Source organism: Propithecus coquereli, unplaced genomic scaffold (assembly GCF_000956105.1).
Source record: "Propithecus coquereli isolate 6110/MARCELLA unplaced genomic scaffold, Pcoq_1.0 Scaffold294, whole genome shotgun sequence".
Taxonomy (NCBI): Eukaryota; Metazoa; Chordata; class Mammalia; order Primates; family Indriidae; genus Propithecus; species Propithecus coquereli.
Window position 1 is genome coordinate 3,205,368 of NW_012148552.1, and position 19,511 is coordinate 3,224,878.

At 58.5% G+C, this 19,511-nt stretch overlaps 1 protein-coding gene across 1 annotated transcript in view; it reads right to left on the bottom strand.

Moving 5' to 3' along the window:
• The window catches only part of SHANK3 (SH3 and multiple ankyrin repeat domains 3), a 50,920-nt gene that overhangs the window by 15,059 nt on the left and 16,350 nt on the right, over positions 1 to 19,511 (bottom strand). The window contains exons 12-19 of the mRNA XM_012648738.1: positions 18,601 to 18,714; positions 13,297 to 13,372; positions 13,000 to 13,082; positions 12,274 to 12,398; positions 12,039 to 12,171; positions 10,987 to 11,067; positions 3,092 to 3,222; positions 2,440 to 2,524 (exon numbers count right to left, since the gene is read on the bottom strand). Of these exons, the coding sequence (XP_012504192.1) occupies positions 2,440 to 2,524; positions 3,092 to 3,222; positions 10,987 to 11,067; positions 12,039 to 12,171; positions 12,274 to 12,398; positions 13,000 to 13,082; positions 13,297 to 13,372; positions 18,601 to 18,714 (828 nt within the window). The remainder of the gene's footprint in view (positions 1 to 2,439; positions 2,525 to 3,091; positions 3,223 to 10,986; positions 11,068 to 12,038; positions 12,172 to 12,273; positions 12,399 to 12,999; positions 13,083 to 13,296; positions 13,373 to 18,600; positions 18,715 to 19,511) is intronic.

Consider the following 19,511-nt stretch of genomic DNA (forward strand, 5'->3'; position numbering starts at 1 on the left):
ACTGGGTGCCAACTTCTAGATGCAGGACCTACATCCATTAACAACATAAGCAGCTGCTAAGCATTCCCCATATGCTGGGCACAGGACTTGGCCCGTGAGTACAGCCCACTGGATGAGCCTCAGAGGGGTCCTTGGAGGTAAGTACTAGGTGGCCTCTATGTTTATGGGTCAAAAGGATTGGATCTGAGGTTGCAAGGGTTACAGCATGTGCCCGGAGCTACACAGTCAGGACACAGGGTAGGAGCCTGGGGTGTCTGAGAACTCGACCAATGCTCGTATTGGCAGCTGGAGGCACACAAGGCCAGAAGGAATGAAAGCTGAGCCCCTGTCAGCTTACTGATCAACTGAGCACAGGAGGGCACAGCAGGACCAGTGACGGGGAGCTGGCGTCTCTACCGAGTGGCTCAAGGCCTGCAGGCAGGCGCATAGATCTGGAGCTGCCGGCAGTCAGTCCTGGGACTGGGCAGGGCTGAGGGACAGGCCATCCAGGCACAGTGAGGGCAGGTAGGGAGCATCAAGAAGCCTAGAAGCCTAGCACCAGAAGGCCTAGGTCGGAGGGGGTGAGGACAGATGTCCCCAGAGGAAGCAGGAGACGGCCGGGGCTGGTACTGGGCCCCTAAGACAGTAAGGAGCCTACAGAGGGTCAAGCTGAGGAATGCGGAGTGATAACTGCTTTGCAGAAAGCCTCCTTTGGCCAGAGGGATGGACTCAGGGCAAAGCCAAGGAAGGAGGTCGTGAGGAGAACAAAGCTGGGGTCCAGGTGCGGGGTGACGGGCAGGGCTGCAAGGCATGTGAGGAGGTAGCCCACCCCCACTTTGTCGGGTGGAGTGGAGGATACGGAAAGAACCATGGAGGACACGTAGGCCTCAGGCCAGGGAGGAGCACCTCTTGGTTACAAAGTAGCTCCAGTCTCACCAGCCTTCTTCCCTACCCTCCCACCTACAGAAACGACTCTTGGCAGTCCCTGAAGGACCAGGCCACATGCCCGTGTGCCTTTTACACACTGGCCTATCAGCAATTCACCCCACTGTCCCTCAGAAACTCCCACTTATCTTGCATGTCTAAGAACACACAGCCCAACCCCAGCTTTCTGTGATACCAGGTGTGGCTGGAGCTGTTCCTTCATCAGCTCCCCTTGTACGTGTGTCCTGACATCCACCACATAACTGCTGAGCTGTCTGAAAACATGTCACGTCCCCAGCTGAGCCCCAGAATCAGCCTGGGATCGGCCTAGCATGAGCACCACTTGGTGGGGTCCTGAGGTGGGTGAGGGATGGGCAGGTGGTTGGCCAAAGGGTGAACTGAAGACCACAGGTAGGGCAGCTGTGTGACCTTGGGCAGGTCATCTTACCCCTCCTTGCTTCAGCTTCCTCTTCTATCACATAAAGGTACACATGGTGCCACCTCAACGTGGCTATTGTACTAGACACTGCATCCAACCCGCAGTGAGTGCTGAGCAGGGTTTGCCCTGGTGTGTGGCAGGTGGGGACATGGTGGGTGTCTGTGGATGATGGACGGACGAGCGGGCAGGTCCGTGGATTGACGGGTGCACAGCCGGGCAGCTGAGGGGAGACGGGATGCCTGGAGGGATGCGCGCAGCTGGTTAGATGTCCAGGTCTGGGGTCGGGAGAGGGGACGGCCAGTGGGGGGGGTGATGGCTGACGAGCACTGGGGGAGGACAGCTGAGGGCACAGCCTGAGAAATCACTGCCTTTGGGGGATTGGGGCAGTGGGGGTGGAACAGGGGCAGCCTGAGAAAAGAGGGAAAAACCAAGCAGTGCTGTCCTAAAGCCCCGAGGAGGAGGGTTTCGTAGAGGGGGAGCGAAGGAACCAAAAGCCAGCTGAGGTCAGTCAGAGGAAGGGTTTGCGACACTGAGAAGAACGTCCTGGAGGCCATCAGTGACCCTGGTAGGAGCAGTTTCAATTTTGGATATAGAGAGAGCAAGTCTGCTGCAGGCTGGGAGAGGTGGGAGACAGGAGGCAGCAAGCAGAGGTGAGTTTTTGTGGCTACGAAGGGCAGAGAGGGCAGTACCTGGAGGGGTGGGGCAGCCAGGTTCCGGGGGGTTAGTTTTAGGATCAGAAACTCGGCATGCATTTGGCTGCGGGGAGCGGCCAGGACAGGAGACAGCTGACCTGGGGACAGGGCACTGGTGCCCGTCAAGACGTGAGGGTGCGTGAGGCGGGGCGCCTGCTGGGGGAGCGGTGGGTGGGGTGGGCACATTCTCAAGGGTCTCGTCCATGTATCTCTAGGTTGGGGGAAGGTAGGACCCCTCCTATGTCCACAAATGAGATCCCTGGGCTGGGGCCAGGGAGAGGTGGGACTTGGAAACTGGAAACCCAGTTAGGGGTAGGGAGAGGCAGCATCCTCTAAACCCAAATCCACCCCGCCAGCCCAGCCCCATTCCTCCCAGCCCCGTCCCGCCCAACAGCCCGGCCATACCTACAGACTTGGTCCGTGGAATCCCCTTCCGCAAGGAGCCCGGCAGCTTCTCTGGGCCTGCGAGCCCCTGGCGCTCAAACAATGACTGTGGGGGTCAGGGAGGGGGATATGGAGGTTCCAGGGCACTGGGGGGACCCCAGTCCTCCTAAGCTGGAGACCAGTCACCCCATGCACTCACTCCAAGGGCGCTGGTGCCCGTGGTGCCTGGACCAGGAATCAGATCCAGGCCCTGGCCTGGGGAGCAGCGATGCCGCCCGCTAGGGCCTGGGCAGGTGGGCAGTGTGGACGGTGGGCGGGGCGGGTGCAGAGCCTGGGTATGGGCTGGGGGAGGGTGGGGAGGAGCACAGAAGGCACAGGGTGGGGCAGTGGTCAGGGGACAGGGCATCTAGGAGGTCCTGGGCATGACACAGGGACGGCCTGAGGCCTGAGGCCCTGCAAGCTGCGGCCACGGGAGTGAGAACCCAGCGAGAGCCGAACCGTGGCCCTCCTGGGGCTGCAACGGCCTCGAGCGTCTCTGAGAGGCTGTTGGTGCTTCACCCACCTCCGGAGAAGGGTCCAAATGACGGGCTCTCACCTCAGCAAGGAGGGGCCGTGACATTCTGAACCCCACACCCGACTGTCCTGGCACTCCCAGCTACCCACGCTGGCTTACGCTTATCTCGGCAGGGGTGATCCTCCGACTGGTGGGCCGCTGCTTGACAGTGGCAGCTCTGGAGTCGGCGTCCGCGATGTCCGGCCTCAGCGTTGGCTCCGCAGCAGCTGCCAGGATCTCATCCAGCTTCTCTGCACAGCCAAGGAGACCCCATCTCAGCCGCCGGGACCCGCCTGCAGCCGCACTGCCGCGTCCTCCCAGGCCGGTCCACCCCGTGGTGCCGACGGAGGCCCCTCACTCCAGGTCACCCCACGGACCCCACTCGAGGGAAGGGAAGAGAGCAGGGCAGGGACAGACCGTTCAGAGCCCAGTCTTCCTGAATTTCTCTCCATTTCCCCTTGTCCTGTCCCCGTTCTGAGCACACGGCACGTAACATACCCCCACCGCCACATTAGAAGGGAGGCTGTTTGTGGCGGGATCCCAGCCCTAGGACAGACCCCAATATACAAGCAGGTGTCCACGAAAGATGTCTGAATGGGCGCATAAACCAATATTGAAGGAGTTAATGAACAGATGGGGGGATACTTTCTGAAAACAGTTTGCTGCTCCAGGCTAGGACCTAAAAAACTGTTTGATGCAAAACAGGCCAAGGCAGCCCTACCCAGGGTGGGAGGTGCCACGAAAAGAGGAGGAAGTGGGGGGACAGTGAGGGAGGACCCCCCACTGACAGGGCTCCTGTGCCCCTTAGAAAGCAGCTGGGGCCAGAGAAAGGGAGAGGGGCAAGGAGGCCGCAGCCGGGCTCACGCCTGACACGGCCCTCACTGGGAGGGGGTACCAGGCAGGCCATGGCAACATTCTTTTCAAATCTATTACCAAAGAGAAGCTTTTTCTTGTTCGCTTGTTATTAAAGTAAAATTAATGTCTTAAAAAGTGGTATTTTTTATCAAAGTGATTTGGAAACTTTGTTAAACTAACGTGTATCTGGGGACTGTCGGAGCTCTGGCGGGATGACTCCCCCGGGGTCCGCGGATCTCACCAAGGGTCCACCCAGCTCTAGCCCCGCCCCCACTCCAGGCTGGCTCGTGGGGCACGCAGCAGGGCTGGGCAGCACCTGTGTGCCCCGGCCGCTCCGCCAGCCCCTCGCTCAGCAGCCCCACCCACCACACCCACAGGCCCTTCCCGGCTCTCGGGGGCTGTGGCAACTCTAGCGGACCCCACGTCTGGTCACACTCATCCTGGCATCCTTCACTCTCCAAGCGCCCGTGTTGGAGAACCTCAGTGGTCGGCCTGGACACCTCCTGCTCCTTCCAGCCCCACCTGTGGCCGTTCACAGCCCCTGGTCTGCTGAGCAACTGCTGTGGGGAAGTAAATGGCCTTCCTGACACTGCCTGCACCCAACCCGGACCAGACCTGGCCTGTACACCGACTGTCCCGACTTAACCTCTTTTGACTGAGTGTTCTCATCTGATACAACAGGCATAAAAACAGCACCTGCTTTGCATGTCTCTAGTGGGGATCAGCACACAAGAAGGGCCCACGCTGAGTGCACACGCACACGAATCTCCCTGTCTGCGCGCCTCGTCTCCCCAGACAGCTTGTGGGCCCTCCAAGAAGAGAGCCAGCATGTTCTCTGTGCTCCGCCAGTGCCCAGCCTGGGCCCTGAACAATGCAGAAGTTCACCAGCAAAACACACTCCAACGCGGAACAGCCGGGCCTGCTGGAGGCGCCCAGCACGCAGGCGACGCAGCCCGGGAGCAGATCAGGGACTGCTGTCTTTGTAACCGAGCGAACAGTCTCCTTCAGAAGCTGAAATCGTCATCACCACAGTTTGTTCAGTTCTCGGTGGTTTCCAGAGAGTGCCGGGCTACACGAATCCCCTCTCTCATCCCACAACAACTGCATGAAGATCCTGTTTCTACTTCTTTTTACCCTGTAGCAAACTGAAGCTCAGAGAGAGAAACTGTCCCAGGCCACAGATCCAGCAAATAAGAGACCAGATGTAGCTACCACACTCTCCAGAAACCGCAGAAGTAAAGACACGAATGGACGGAAAACTCCGTGGCATACACGGAGTTGGCGTGTAATACACGCCACCACCTGAGCCCCCTGAGCCCCGAGCTGTGGGTCACGAGAGGCTGCGTCTCCAGGTCCGGAAGCCCCGATCCCAGCCACCCACAGCAGTGTGCGCGTGAAGTTTAGCAAAGCGGGTATTTCTTGTCATGTGGCGATGGTGTTGGGGCCGGGCGGGAATTAGGTCCAGAGGGAAAGAATCAAGAATTCTGCAAATCACAACCTGATGACACTGACAAAGCACGCCCCCCCACCCCGCCATTAGAAAATAGATTCCTAAATAGATCATTTCAGATACTTATAAAAAGGAAATGAAGCCGACAAGGAGCTAGGTGGGCCCGCCCCTCCCAGCAGCCTCGCACAGGGGCCTGGCGCTGTGTGATCAGGGCCACAGCGCAGCACCCGGGAGCCCCTCGAATGAGCGGGAGGGCAGAACCGGAGTACTCCAGAAACAGCTTGAGTCTGCCCCGAAGGCGTGGAGAAAAGGTCCCTGAAGGAGACCATCATGTTTTTAGTACCTGGAGAGACACTGGGGAAGGCCTTCACCTGGGCTGGGGCAAGAGGCAGCAGAGCCTTCGCAGGGCAAAGGAGGGCAGGGAACGCGGGTCGGGCAGGAGAGAGCTGGGCCAGGGGCCAGCGGAGGTGCCCCCGGCCCAGCAGATCCGGAGTAAGGGATGGCGGGTGCCAGGCACACCTGGGGCCACAAAGCCACCGTGGGCTTTTTCCTCTGGGCCCCGACTCCCCTCGTCCTCGAGCAAAGGCTGCCGGAGGCCAGGCCCCAGGACCTCGCCAGGTGGTGTCCCTCAGTACCCAGGCCGGTGACTCTGTCCCCACCCGAACACAGCGTCCCCAGCACAGGCTGCACATCCAGGACATACAGGGAGAAGCCTCAAAGGATGCGGGGTGGGGGCACCTGAACAGTGAGTGGGAGGGTGAAGCTGGTAGCCTGGGAGGGCTGCTAGGCAGGGGAGCTCCACACTCCCCCTGCCAAGTTGTGGGACTCAGATCCCTGCTCTAAAGGGACTGTCTGCTCTGGGCTTGGCCCTGCGACCAACCAGCATGCGGATGGCGTGGCGCCCACAGCCCAAGCACAGGCCCCGAGAGGACAGGCAGAGAGAAGCAGTGCAGGCCGCAGCTGAACACCTCGACGTGGCCCAGTTCCCCTGCTCCCTCGAGCTCCACCGTGGGCCCTCCGAGCACCGCCCACCACTCTGGGCCGTGGCACATGCAGCGGCCTCCACGGGGGCTCTGCCAGCTCCTCCCTGCCAGGCTGCCTCTGTAGCTCTCAGCCCACCGCTCCCCTGAGCCCCTGGGCCATGCTGAGTCTCCCCACCGCACCCCAGCTGGCCACACCCTGGGAACGTTCCGTCTGTCCTCCTCTCATGCCCCCACCAGATCCCCAGGGAAAAGCCAAACAGGAGGGTGCAGCCCAGGCTTCCAGACCACCCTGACTGGAGCTGGAGCCTCCTCACACACCAGCAGGGACACACCCGGACAGGGGTCAGGCAAAGCCGGGGCCCTGGGGATGCAAGCAGATGACTCACCCCCTTTTCTTCTCCGAATGGAGGCTTGGAATCAAGAAACAGAGCACAGGGGATGAGAGGCAGCTTCATCCCTCGGCACTGGCCCCGTTCCCCACACTCGTGTCCCTGCCCCGTCCCTCCCACCCCCACCTCCCCAGCAACCAGGACCTTTCCCGTCTACCAGCCTACACCTCTTTATCAGACCAGGAGTGGCAAATCTGTCCAAATGCAGAGTCGGCTGGTACCCGGCTTGAAATCCAAGGAGGAAACAACCACGAGCTGGAACGTTCACGTGTGTGCGCGCACACACATGCACACAGACATGCACGCGTGGAGCATGCACAAGTAAATCACACTTGGTTCTGTCGAGTGTTTGTTCAGAAAACAGGCAAAACCCCATAGAAACCAAGTTCGGATGCCACTGAAAACCGAGGTGGTCACCTGTGCACAGGTTTTAAACAAAGGCAGGACAAGCATGTCTGGCAGAGAAACCTTTTCCAGAATGAGGCCACTCACAGGGACGCTGGGTGTGACACATACCCTGATGTTCTCATCACAAAAGAAAAAGGGACCCAGAAATCACAGGGAAGTGAATGAACAGGAGGGGCGTCGACCTGCCAGGGCCTCCCTGGCCTGGGTCTCCCCTGGCCTTAGGCCCCAGCACACGCCTGGCTCAGGCTGAGCAGACGACCGCGTGGTGACCGTGAGGAGCCCCTAACGCTGACGAGAACAGGGCACTCGCCCTCCTCCTCCTCCCACCACCTGTCTCAGGAGGAGGGTCCGAACCCAACCCCTTCATTTCCAGGGCACCAGCCTTCGCTCACCCCATTCCCGCGCACACTGGCCCTTCCCTCCCCCTCCTCCCGCAGGGCCCTGCGTCCCCCATGGTCTCTGTGCAGCAGCAGCCACCTGGGCAGGAGCCTCTACCCTACCACCTGCCTTCCCTGTCACCTCGCACTTCCTCTTCTTCCTAGCTTCAGTTCATCTTCTCAGTAGACTACGGATCCTAAAAGGGTCGATCAGCTGCTGACAGCGACTGGCAGGACTGATGTTGCTGGCAATGACCCAACAGGTCTCATTCCTATTTTTTTCTTTTTGAGGCAAGGTCCCACTCTGTCACCCAGGCTAGAGTGCAGTGGCACAATCACAGCTCACTGCAGCCTCCAACTGCCAGGCTCAAGTGATCCTCCTGGCTCAGCCTCCCAAGTAGCTGGGACTACAGGCATGCACCACCACACCTGGCTAATTTTCAAGGTGTTTTTTTAGAGATGGGGTCTCACTATATTGTTCAGGCTGGTCTCAAACTCATGGTCTCAAGTGATCCTTTCACCTCAGCCTCCTAAAGTGCTGGGATTATAGGCATGAGCCACCGTGCCTGGCCACATTTCTGTCTTTTAAAAGCAAAAACACTGGATTGTGGGATGGTCCCTCAGGTACCTGGGGAAACCCTAGTGCTGGCAAATCAGCCATTTTCTGGGGGGACTGGTCAGAAGGTCAGCAAATGGGCTGGCTTCCCAGGACAGCTGTCCTCTGGGGACTAGGTGGCTTCCTGAGCTCTTGGGCGCCCAGGCCCTTCTCTGAACAGAGCAACATGAAGAGCCTGGCCCAGCTTCAACAGAAGCCATGACCCCAGGAGTATGCACAGAGGCTCCAAGCTAAGCTGTCCCTTCATCCTGCCCAGACTCCGCTCAGGAAAAAGCCTGGAAACTTATGCCGGCCTGAAGCTGCAAGTGAATTCCTCTGGAAGACAAGGGTCGTCCAGCAACCCCAGCAACCCCGTTCTGAGGCTTGATGTACCAGAGGAGAGAGGAAGAGGAGCTTCTTCCACTCACTGGTTTCTGCAGATAGAAAAGTCCAGAGAACAGAAGGCAGTTCTTCTACTTCTACAGGGCACAGTCCCTGGGTCCCAGGGTTAGAGATCTCATACTGCCCCAAAGCCTCTCCGTGCAGAATAGGAAGGGCCCTCCTGAACATGCAGCTGAACACGGTATACGACCGCCTCCGGCAGGAGGCTCAGCCTGATGTCCAGCCAGACCCAGCTGCCTACCGGTATTTGCTTTTGACCAGTTTGGATCCTCAATCGGTGCGACAGGTCAGCTCCCTGTGACTGACCTTGGACCCTCATGACCCCGTGGCCAGAAGTCTGCTAGCTTCTCTGCCTCATTCTTGAATGAACAGGGTTAGCTGGGTACAGAATGGTGGGTGGAAAGGCATTTTGACTTAAGACTTTGACGCTATTGTTCCATCGTCAGCTGCCGTCTACTATTGCTGATGAGAAGTCTGCTGTCGGCCTAGCCATCATTCCTCTCTAAAGCATCCAGCAGCTTCTCTCTCTCTCTTTCTCTCTCCCCTTCTCTGGTAGTTTTTAAGATTTTTCTGCTTGTCCACTGTGATCTACAATTTTACTATGATAGATCTAGATCTAGATTCACTTTTATTTCCTTGCTTGGAACTTACACTTCTTCAAACTGAAGGCTCATGTCTTTGTTCAACTTTGCAAAATTCTTAGCCATTTACTCTTCAAATATTGCCTCTTCCCCATTCTTGTTATTCTTTCCCCCGAGGACTCACATTAGGTAAATGCTGGGATTTTCTCACTAGTCCTTAGTATCTCTTAACTGCTGTTCAATATTTTGTATCTACTTATCTTTCTATGCTATATTCTGGGTAATCATCTCAGATTTATCTGAGATGGATCCCAGCCACGGATTTCTTTTTTATCACGGTGACGATAACAGTTCTTTAGGGGTCCTTTTGAAATGTGTTTATTCTTTTGTTGTTGTTGTTCTGTCCTGTTCCTTCATTAGGCATTCTGTTAGTTCTCTTAAACTCTGTAATAATTTAAACATTTTATTGTCTCTTTCATATTCTTCTATGATTTTGAGTTCTTTTGATGCGAATTCCAGCTCTTAGGCTTGGTTCTGACCTTCCTGCTTCTCACAGGTCCACAGCCACGTCTTTTAGCTCTGTGGGGGCATCGGAACCCCAACCTCTTGCCCTTGGGACCTATATTGTGGGCTATGGGAGCATCGGCTGCCTCCACCTCCCTGGTTTTCCTTTCTCTCTTCATTTTTGAGACCTGGGATTCCTCTTCCTTTGTTTTAAAATTGTCTGTGTGTGGTTTTTTTTTAGCTTTATTTTATTTGGAATATTTATAGTGAAGAAAATTCTGACTGGTCTATGTTGGTAGCTATTTCCCACAGTGAACTATACTGCTTCTGCTTGTACGGGGCAGCTCAGCCTGTGGCCAGAACAGGGTCCGAGCTCAGACCATGAGTAAGGTCAGGGGTAATTCTGGGGACCAGGGTAAGGGTTTCTTCTATGGTTGGGGTAGAATCAAGACTGAAGCCAGGGCTGGGGCTCAGCATAGAACCAGAATCAAGGCCTTTCCCATGGCCAGGACTTGGTCAGGGCCCAGCTTGGGACCAAAGGCAGGGTTCCTCTATGACTAGAGCCACAGTCAATTCTGGGGCTAGGATTGGCCTCAGACTACAGAAGGAAAGAGCATGTCGACTGTCACAGATACTAGGACGTGCCCGTGATAAGGCTGTTGATGGTTGGGACACACTTACAACGAGGCTGTTAATGGTCACATGTATTAGCACATGCCTACAATGAGGACAATGGTCACATGTACTGGGACATGCCCACGAAGAGGCTATTAACTGTCACATGTCAGGACATGGTCAAGTGCATCTGCACATGCCCACAATGAGGCTGTTCGTGGTCAACCTGGGACTGTGCCCACAATGTGCCCCATCGAAGCCCAGCACACTCCTGTCCCAGTTCCCTAACATTAGTGCTCACAACAGCCCTGTGAGGTCAGCAGGGCAACTTGACCAACGAGTGAACAGGCACCAAGAGGGTAAAATAAACACAGAGACGACACTGCCAGCACCTGGCAGAGCCAGAAGCAGACCCTGGGTCGCTTCACTACTGCTCCTTCTTACTTGGACGGAATGCAGGAATAAAGTCAGAGCAGAGACGTGGAGAACCAGAGGCAGCACACGCACACCCATGCACACTCGTGCAAACATACCGGTGGGCCAGACCCTGCTCCCCGGCCGTCTGTCCTGGCCATCCCACTGTCTACCTCCAGTCCGTCAGCCCCTCAGCCACCGCCCTTTCTGTGGGCACTGCCCACCTACCCCACAGGTGCCCAATTTCCCAACGCTCCAGCCCTATCCCTTTACCTCTGACCTGCACATTTGTCCATCTGCCCTTCCCCACCACGGTCTCTGCCTGGCTTCAGGCCCAGCTCAGTCCCCTGTCCTCCCACTGCTTCTGTCCACTCTACGCTGGGCTGCCCGTCCTGGGCGGTCTACCCGCTGTCCACCCCCCACTGCCACCCCCAGTGCTCACCGAGTTCCTCAAGCTCAGCCGTCATGGACTTGGAGCGCAGTGTCAGTGTGGTGCTGGGAGCCCTCTTGGGGGGCGGCGGGGCTGCAAAGAAGAGGGAGGCCTTGGACCTCCTGTCCAGCAGCAGGCGGCGCGGTGTGGCCAGGTGCAGGTGCCACTTGCGCTCCACCGCCTGGATCTCCTCGTACTCCCGCGAGGACGAGTCGCACTGGGCCAAGATCTTGTTCAGGCTGCGGCTGGACGCAAACTTCTTCATGGCGCTAGGAGCTCAGGGAGTACTGGGGGCCGGGGCGGTCGGGGCCCCAGGGCCCTCAGGACCCCCCAGAGCCAGGGCCTCAGGCAACGGTCAAGGGTGCTGGTGGGGGTCCCGGTGCTGGCTGGCTCTGGCCTGAGTGCCCACCCTGCAGGCTCCAAGGGCCAAGCAAGGGGGCACCAGAGCCATGGGGTGGGGGCTGGGAGGGGTCTCCTGGCAGGCTGGGCTCCTGCTGCTTCAGGGCTCCCCCAGGCCCAGGTGGCCACTGCCCCTTGGGGGGACCAGGGTGTGGTCAGCCAAGCCACAGGCCTAGGCTGGGCCGGCTGGCAAGCCTCCTGGGCCCAGGCTGTGCCGCGTCGTCGGCGCGGGGAGAAGACGCTTTTCCTCTTCCCTCAGGTGCCGCCTCCCCCTTCCCTCCGACAATAAGCAGCACGGCAGCGTCAACCTCACAGTTGCTATGGCAACCCCGGCCTCCAGGCAGCTGCTGGCGGTGTAGGGAAGGAGGGCTCTGCCACGCCAGGGGCTGGGGGAACGCCGGGAAGGAGGGGGCAGGGATCTGAGAAGGGGCGATCTGGGGTCAGGGGTCAGAGGCCTCGGGCCAGGGGGCAGGGGTGCTAGTCTAACATCAGGGATGGAGAAGGACCCCACGTCACACATGAGGGCATTTCATCTAGGTTCAGGAATCTGATGTCAGCAGTCTGGGATCAGAGGTGGGGAGAGAAATGTGGGCCTGAGGTCAAAGGTCTAGGACCAGGGGCCAGAGGGGAGAGTCCGGGCAGAGGCCTGAAGCCTGACCCCTCACCTCTGCGCCGAGCCCCATCCTCTTCCGGCTTCCTTGTCACGGACACAACCTTCATGACAAGGCGGTTGCCACCCTGGCGAATCAGAGCCACCACCTGCTTGTGTCCGACCTTTACCACGTTTACTCCGTTCACCTGGGACAGACAGGCAGCGAGGTGGGGACACTCCCAGGTGCAGCCCCCTCAGCGTGCAGGGGTTAGCACCCTGCGGGCCATGCAGGTCAGGACAGGCCTCACCTCGATGAGGAAGTCTCCCGTGCGCAGCCCAGCCCTCCAGGCCACACCTTCCACGTCCACGGACTCCAGATACTGCAGCGCGGGGAAGGCCGGCGTGGGAGTGAACTCCTCGATGGGGGTCTCCGCTGCAGGGGCAATTAGGAGGTGCTTCACCAGCCTTGTTCAGGAGGGGGCGGCTGCCACACAGCAGCCTCCAAGTGGCTCAGCACGAGAAACCAATGACTACGAGGGGCAGAGTGACCGGGGCTAGGGAAGGGCTGCAGGAGGGGCCACCAGGGCAGCCCAGGACTCCAGGACGTTTCCCTCTGCTGCGGTCCCCAAGCCCTGGGCCACGGACCACTGCCAGTCCGTGGCCTATTAGGAACCAGGCTGCGCAGCAGGAGGTGAGCGGTGGGCAAGCGAGTATTCACGGCCACTCCCCGTCGCTCGCATCACCACCTGATCATCCCGAAACCACCCCCGCTGTGGAAAAACTGACTTCCAGGAAACTGGTCCCTGGTGCCAAAAAGGTTGGGGACCTCTGCAAAACCTCGGACTCACTCCCAGGAGAAAGGCCCCCCACTCTGTCAGACACCCTACAACAGACAGTAGAAAACAACCGAGGGAGAAACTGCTGCCCTGACACTGTCACCACCACGGGAGAGCAGGAAGGGGCCACAAGAAGGGGAGGGGAGAGGCGGATGCCCCGAGCAGCGCCCACCCTGCCCAGCACCCACTGCCCGTTACCTTTGGCTCCGCGGAGCACAAAGCCAAAGCCCTCATGGTCCCGTTTCTGCAGGACAGCCACTTTGTCGTCAATGACATAATCGCTGACAGAGGAAAGCAGGGAGGGGTGAGGCAACCCCACAGGGTCCCACGGACACAGTCCACCCGGCGTCACCCCTGGACTGAGGGGACAGTGAAGGACAGAGGGGGGCAGGGCACCCCCTCTGCGCCCTCCTCTGACCTGTTCGCACCTGGCCTCCTGGTGGACACCCCACCCACACCCCATCTGCATGCCCCAGCCAGTGTCCCTGCGTGTACCTGTGTGACGTGAGGCTGTCATAGGAGCCCACTGTGTAGTGGCGAAACAGCCGCTTCGTCCGGTCCTCCCGGGTCTCTGAAGGGAGCGTCAGGAGCTGAGGGACAGTCTCGGCCTCCAACGGGCCTGAACTGCCCTCAACCGTGCTGGTCACCAGTCTCCGCCCACATACACACCCTGGGCTTGGCTGTGCCCATATGGAAGTAAGGAACCCCAAATCCTGCAGTGCTGGGTCTAGAGATCCCAAGGCAAGAAGGCCGAGGGGCTCATCAGGGAATTCTGGCCTCTGGGGGTCAGGGTCCAAGGTGGGGCAGCAGCCACGGCTCCCCTCTCTCCTGAGGAGCTGCACACAGGGGACCAGACAAGGCCAGGGCTGTCCACAGAGAGGGTCAGCGAGCCCCAAGGCTGGGAGCCAAGAATGGGGTGTGTGTGTGTGTGTGTGTGTGTGTGTGCGCGCGCGCACGCGCGTGCATGACCTGCAGTCCTGTGTGAATGCACCTGCATCTGTGTGTGTGAGCCCGCAGTCGGGTGCACGCGTGAGGTCTGTGTGTGCAGGACCCACACTCACGGACGAGTGCCCTGCTGCGTGCCCACATGCACCGGCAGGGAAGCAGCATCGTGTCTTCACCACATTCCTCACGACAGCCCCAACACTCAGCCTCACGGGGTCCCTTGCTTCAGATCCCGCCTGAATAGGGCAGGCAGTGCAGGTGTCAGGGGCTGGCTGCCCTTCCCTGACCCCACTGTATGCCCCAGAGCTTTGTCTCCACCTGTCCTCTTGATCTCAAAGTCCCTCATGGCCACTGTGGCTCCAGCCAGCTGTCTGCCCGCTGCCCCACCCTGTGGTCTCCAGAAAGTTTGCTCTGCCTTCCAGCCACGACCTCTGCGCCTCAAGGGCTCCTTCAGCCGCCTGCGGGCCCGGCCCTGCCCTCCTGGCGTCCGGGCGCCCTGGCTCCACTCTTCAGAACCCCCAAGTGGCACCACCACTGCCTCGAACTTCGCCCCTCAGCACCTCCCTCATTTCCTCTCACTGTAGAGATTCCTTTTTTCTTCAACAAGTATCTGTTGAGCTCCTACTATGTATCAGGCTCTGTTTGTCTTGGGCTTTGGGAATATAGCAGAGAACAGAACAAAGTCTCCCCCTTGTGGAATTTGTGATCTATTTGGGGGAGAGAGAATAAACAGGCAATAAATATACATGTCAAATGCTGGCAAAAGCTTAAGGGAAAAGCAAACAGAATAAGGGGTTCAGAGAAAGTCTGCAGTTCTAGGGTGGTCACAGGAAGGCCTCACCAGGAAGGCAGAACTGAGCAAAGGCTGAGGACAGAAAGAAGGGAGCAGCCTGCAGGTACGTGGGTAAAGGGCTTCCCAGGAGCGGGCTAGTCGGGGTGAAGCCCATAGCAGGTGTCGGCCTGGAGCATTCGAGGGACCGTGTGGAGCCTGTGCAGCCAGAGCAGCAGGCAGGAGATTAGATCAGACAGGGAAGTTATGGTTTTTTTTCATTGAGACAGGGTCTCACTTTGTCACCCAGGCTGGAGTATAGTGGTGTGACCGTAGCTCACTGCAGCCTCCAACTCCTGGGCTCAAATAATCCTCCTTCCTCAGCCTCCCAAGTAGCTGGCACTAGAGGTTTGCACCACCACACTTGGCTAATTTTTTAAATTTTTTTAGAGACGGGGTCTTGCTATTGCCCAGGCTGGTCTCGAACTCCTGGGCTCAAGCAATCCTCCCACCTTGGCCTCCCAAAGTGCTAGGATTACAAGCATGAGCCACCATGCCCAGCCAGGGAACCTGTGATTTTCAATGACCTGTTTCCCCCACTACCCCTTGAAGGTAAGGACCACATATTATTTATCTCTGTGATCCCAGCATCTGACATATAACAGGCATTCTGTGTGCTGACTGGGAAGGTAATGGGAGGATGGGTGGATCTATGATGGATGGACACAAGGACGGATCAAAAGGTAAATGGATGGGTAGGTGGATGGAGGGAGGGAAGGAGCAACAGAGGGATGTATGGATGGGTCAAAGGGAAGATAAATACATGCACGGACAGGTGAGTGGATGGATGGATGGGCTGGGTAGACAGGTAGCTGGGCAGGTGGTAGGAGGATGGATGAATGGATAGATGGAGGAAGGGAGGGGCTATGCACTGGATTGGCCGGGTATGTCAATGCATGAGTAGCTGGGTGGTGGGATAGGTGGGTGAGTCAAAGGACGGACGGGTATGAGCACAGACAGAGCACTGGCTGGGTGAAAGGAAGAACGAGTCAAATCAGAAGACACAGATGTCAAGAACAGTACTGGACTGGATTCCAGGTCCCTGCCACTAACTTGTGTGACTCGGTAAGTCAACAGTCCCTTTGAGCCTCTTCTTATAGAGTAGGAAAATTCACGTAGAGGGCCCCCTACGTTCCGAGAGCCTAATATTTTATCCTCCTGGCCCCCCAACCACACCTGCACCCACCGTCCTGCCACCCCCACAGCCAGCTCAGGCCGAGCCTCACTGCTGCTCAGGTGAGGCTCACCTTCTGTATGTCAACCCACCCACAGAAATGCTCACAGTGCCTGCCTGCCAAACCCCGAAACTTGCAGTTCACTAGGTGCCTGTTTTTAGATTTTGTTGACCAAATTGTATTTATTGCATAACACAAATTCATTCTCCAGTTGTATTAATCAGAGACACAGAAGCCAGCTGAAGTGGAAACACCCAGCACAACCTCCTGAAGTGACGAACACATGAGAGAGAATGGGAGGGAGGGCAAGAGGGACAGCGGAGGGTCCCAGTCGCACTGGGCCTCAAGGTCCCTGCTCAAACCAGCCTCCAGAACACACCCGACTCTGCCACCCCATCCTGCCCTCACAATCCACCCTCTGCCTGCCACGCTCCTTCCACTCCCGCTCCGCAGGCGCCGTGGGAGGCCTGCTCTCTGCTCGGTGACCCTGGGCGCAGCCCGGCCTGCACGCGTCGGCACCACGAACACCGCTTGGCCTCTGAGTCCTTCTCCATCTCCACGCCAGTCCCAGACACAGATTTTTTTTTCTTTCTTTTTTTTGGATCTGAGCCTGTTGGAAGCAGGTTCTTGTTCCTGGGCTGCCCTCTGGCCTCTGGCAGAACTTGGTCCCTGGGTCCCAGAACACAGGTGCCACCCAGAGCAGCCAGCCGGGCCTGCAGCTGCGGTCAGGGGGAGGCTGCTACTGCTCCCGCCCCGCTGCAGGCAGCCTCCGCAGGCCCCACTCCCTCTGCCCACCCAGTGGAACACTCCAGGCCACACACCCGACAGCTGCTGCCCCATCTAGGAGCCCAGCCCTCACCCACACTGCCGCTCTGTGACCCTGGCCTCCCCGCCCACCCTCCTCCCCATCTGCTCTGCCCTGCATGGGCCTCGACCCCAACCCTAAAGAACCTGCACAAGCAGACAGCTGCTGCCGTTCTCCTCCCACCACAAAGCCATGCTGGCTCTATCCCTATGCCAGCCCTGCCAGCCCTCACCCGACACATCTGTTCCATTCACACAGAGCTGCCTGCCTGTCCCTAAGGGCCATGTGACCCCTAGAAATGGACTAACAACCGGCCCCACCTCCCAGAACTGCTGGAAAGAGTCAACGACTTCCTCCATGTGAAAGTGCCTGGCGCCCCAGTGCTGCTCAGCAAGGGAGGTGCTGACACGAAGCTCTAGAACACTGTGCCAGGCCCTGCACACACGGGCTCCCCCTCACCCCGTCTGCTGACCATCTACAGAACCCGGAGAACAATGCCTCTGCTTTGAAGCCCTCTCTGACTCCTTCAGGCCAACCCAGGGAGACCCTGTGCTCACACTAATGTTTCTGTTGTAACCTGGGCACACCTGGTCCCCTCTAGGCATGAGTCAGACCTCTGTAATCCCAGCTCCCAGCACAGGGTCCAGCATACAGCAAACACCTAACGAACGTCTGCTACGCTCCAGTTCTGACTCTAGTCTAAACCTCCTTTTCTCCCCCTCAGCTTTTGTCTTAGGTCCTAACACCCCGAGATCCACAGTACTCAAACCAGAACCTTCATGACCCATCACATGGGAGGGCTCAGGGCCAGCTCCTACAACAGGTGGGAACATCCCCCCACACACTGCTCCCCCTCCCATCCTGTCGGAACCAGGGCTCAAACCTCTGAAATCATTTCCCACCTGGACCCTGCCCCATCCCTCCACAGGCAGAGAACAAGGAGGCCTAGTCCCTTCCACGATCCAAGCCATCAGGAGAGCCGTCAGGGCGGGCTGGGGAACAGCCAAGGGAAGGAGCAAAGGCACCTGTCCAGGAGTGGGCCAGTGTCCACGCTCCTGCCTCCCTGGGCCTCCACTGAGCTCGGCACAGGGTAGGGGTCCAGGCCACAGGGGTGGGCTCCCCTAGGAAACTCTCAACCCAGGGAGACACAACAACTCTGGGCCCAAGTCCCTCATGTACACAGGTGGGTATGCATGCCTCGATCCGGACACACCACCGACGGCCAGCAGTGACCTCACTCAGGAGAGGTTTCCTTGTCCCACCAGCTCTCCAGGCCTGAAGCAACATTCATGGGTCTGGGAGCCTCCCAAGGACCAGCCACTGCTTTTCACCAGCAGGACCCCTCAGATCCTGATAAGCAGAAGGGTCCTTGGTGGAAGCCCAAGTGGTCAGCAGGGTTGGACTGTGGCTACTCACCAACCCCAGGAGCTGCAGCCTTCACCCTCACGTTCTTCCTGCAGGCTGAGGATGGGGCCCGTCCCTCACCTGCTGCCCTCAGACCTTCCCTGCCCTGCACAGTACCCAGGAGAGCCCCTCCAGGCCCAACTGGCCTCATTTCCTCTTGGCTGGTCCAGGCCTCCCTGCTCTGCCCACTTGGACAATCTGTCCACTTTGGAAAAACGCCTCTTTTCTCACGCTGACCTCCTTACTTGTCTGCCAGCCACACAGGAATCGCGCTCCGTGCACCTGGTGCTTCTGTGAGCACCGTGCCGGAGGGGCGGTTACAGTCCCTGGGAGTCACGTGTGGGCCCACACAGACAGAGGCACGGTCACGGGCGTGCACCTCCTCTGGGGACATCACATGTGTCTCCACTGCACATCAAGGGTCTGGGTACACGTACCCACGTTCGGAAGTACGTGAAGGGTGTGTGCACTGTGTCTGTGTTGTGTACACAAGTTTCTGTGTACTTTGAGTGTATGTTTGAGTCTACTTCTAGTCTTTTCTCTGTGAACAAACATGTGGATTTAGCGCCGAGAGAGACCAAGAGGAAGCTGGAAGGGGTGGTGCACCCTCGGGAGCTGCCAGGGGGACGCGGGTCACTCACCATGCCGGGTGTCATACTGTCTCATCTGAACCTCCTCCACGCAGTCTGCCGGGAACCAGCCTGTGCGGCCTTTCACGGTTCCCTCCCAGAAACCGCCCTCCCCAACGCTGAGCACTGGGGGGACAGAAGCCAGACGGGCTGTCAGTGGGGAGCAGAGCAGCTGGGCACCCACCCCCACCCACCTCAGGCCCAGGTCCTGCCCACCCCTCGCCCTTTCTCTCCTTCCCTTCCCACATCCTCCCAGTTTTTCCTGGGGAAGACTCTGGGGTGCACACGGAGGAGAGAAAGGAACAGATGGGCTCAGCACAGGATGGGCACGTGGAGGACAGGGAGCCACGCCACGCAGATGGACACACTCGGGCAGGGGCCACACTCCTGCTCCTGCCCCGCAGCTGGCCACTCCCCCCAACCCACCCCCACCCTGGCCCTGTCACCCACCCAGGGGTCACTGCCAAGACCTCCGGGTCTTCGTGTCGTGGCCAGGGGATTAGGCCACAGACGTAGCAGGAGGGCCGATCCTCGCAACTCCGCTTCTACCTCAGGCTCCCACGGACACAGCCACCCCCAGGGACAGGACCCCCGTGATGACAGAGACCCCATCATGAGAGCAGCGTGCTATGGCCCAGGATCCCCACAGAACCCAGGAAGCCCCAGTGACAGAAACCTGCATCATACACAAACGCCCACATAATTGCCACAGATACCCCACACTGGCTGGGGTCCCCCACACAAGGGTTTCCGATGAAGAAGTCCAGCGGTGACAGGAACCCCATAACGCAAGGAAGCTCTGTGATGGGGCAGGGTCCTTCAGAGAACCCCCAGTGGCATCAGCCCCCACCATGACACAGAAACACCCCCGTGACAGGAGGAGCCTCTATCGTGACACAGGGAGTCCATAACAACGGAGCATC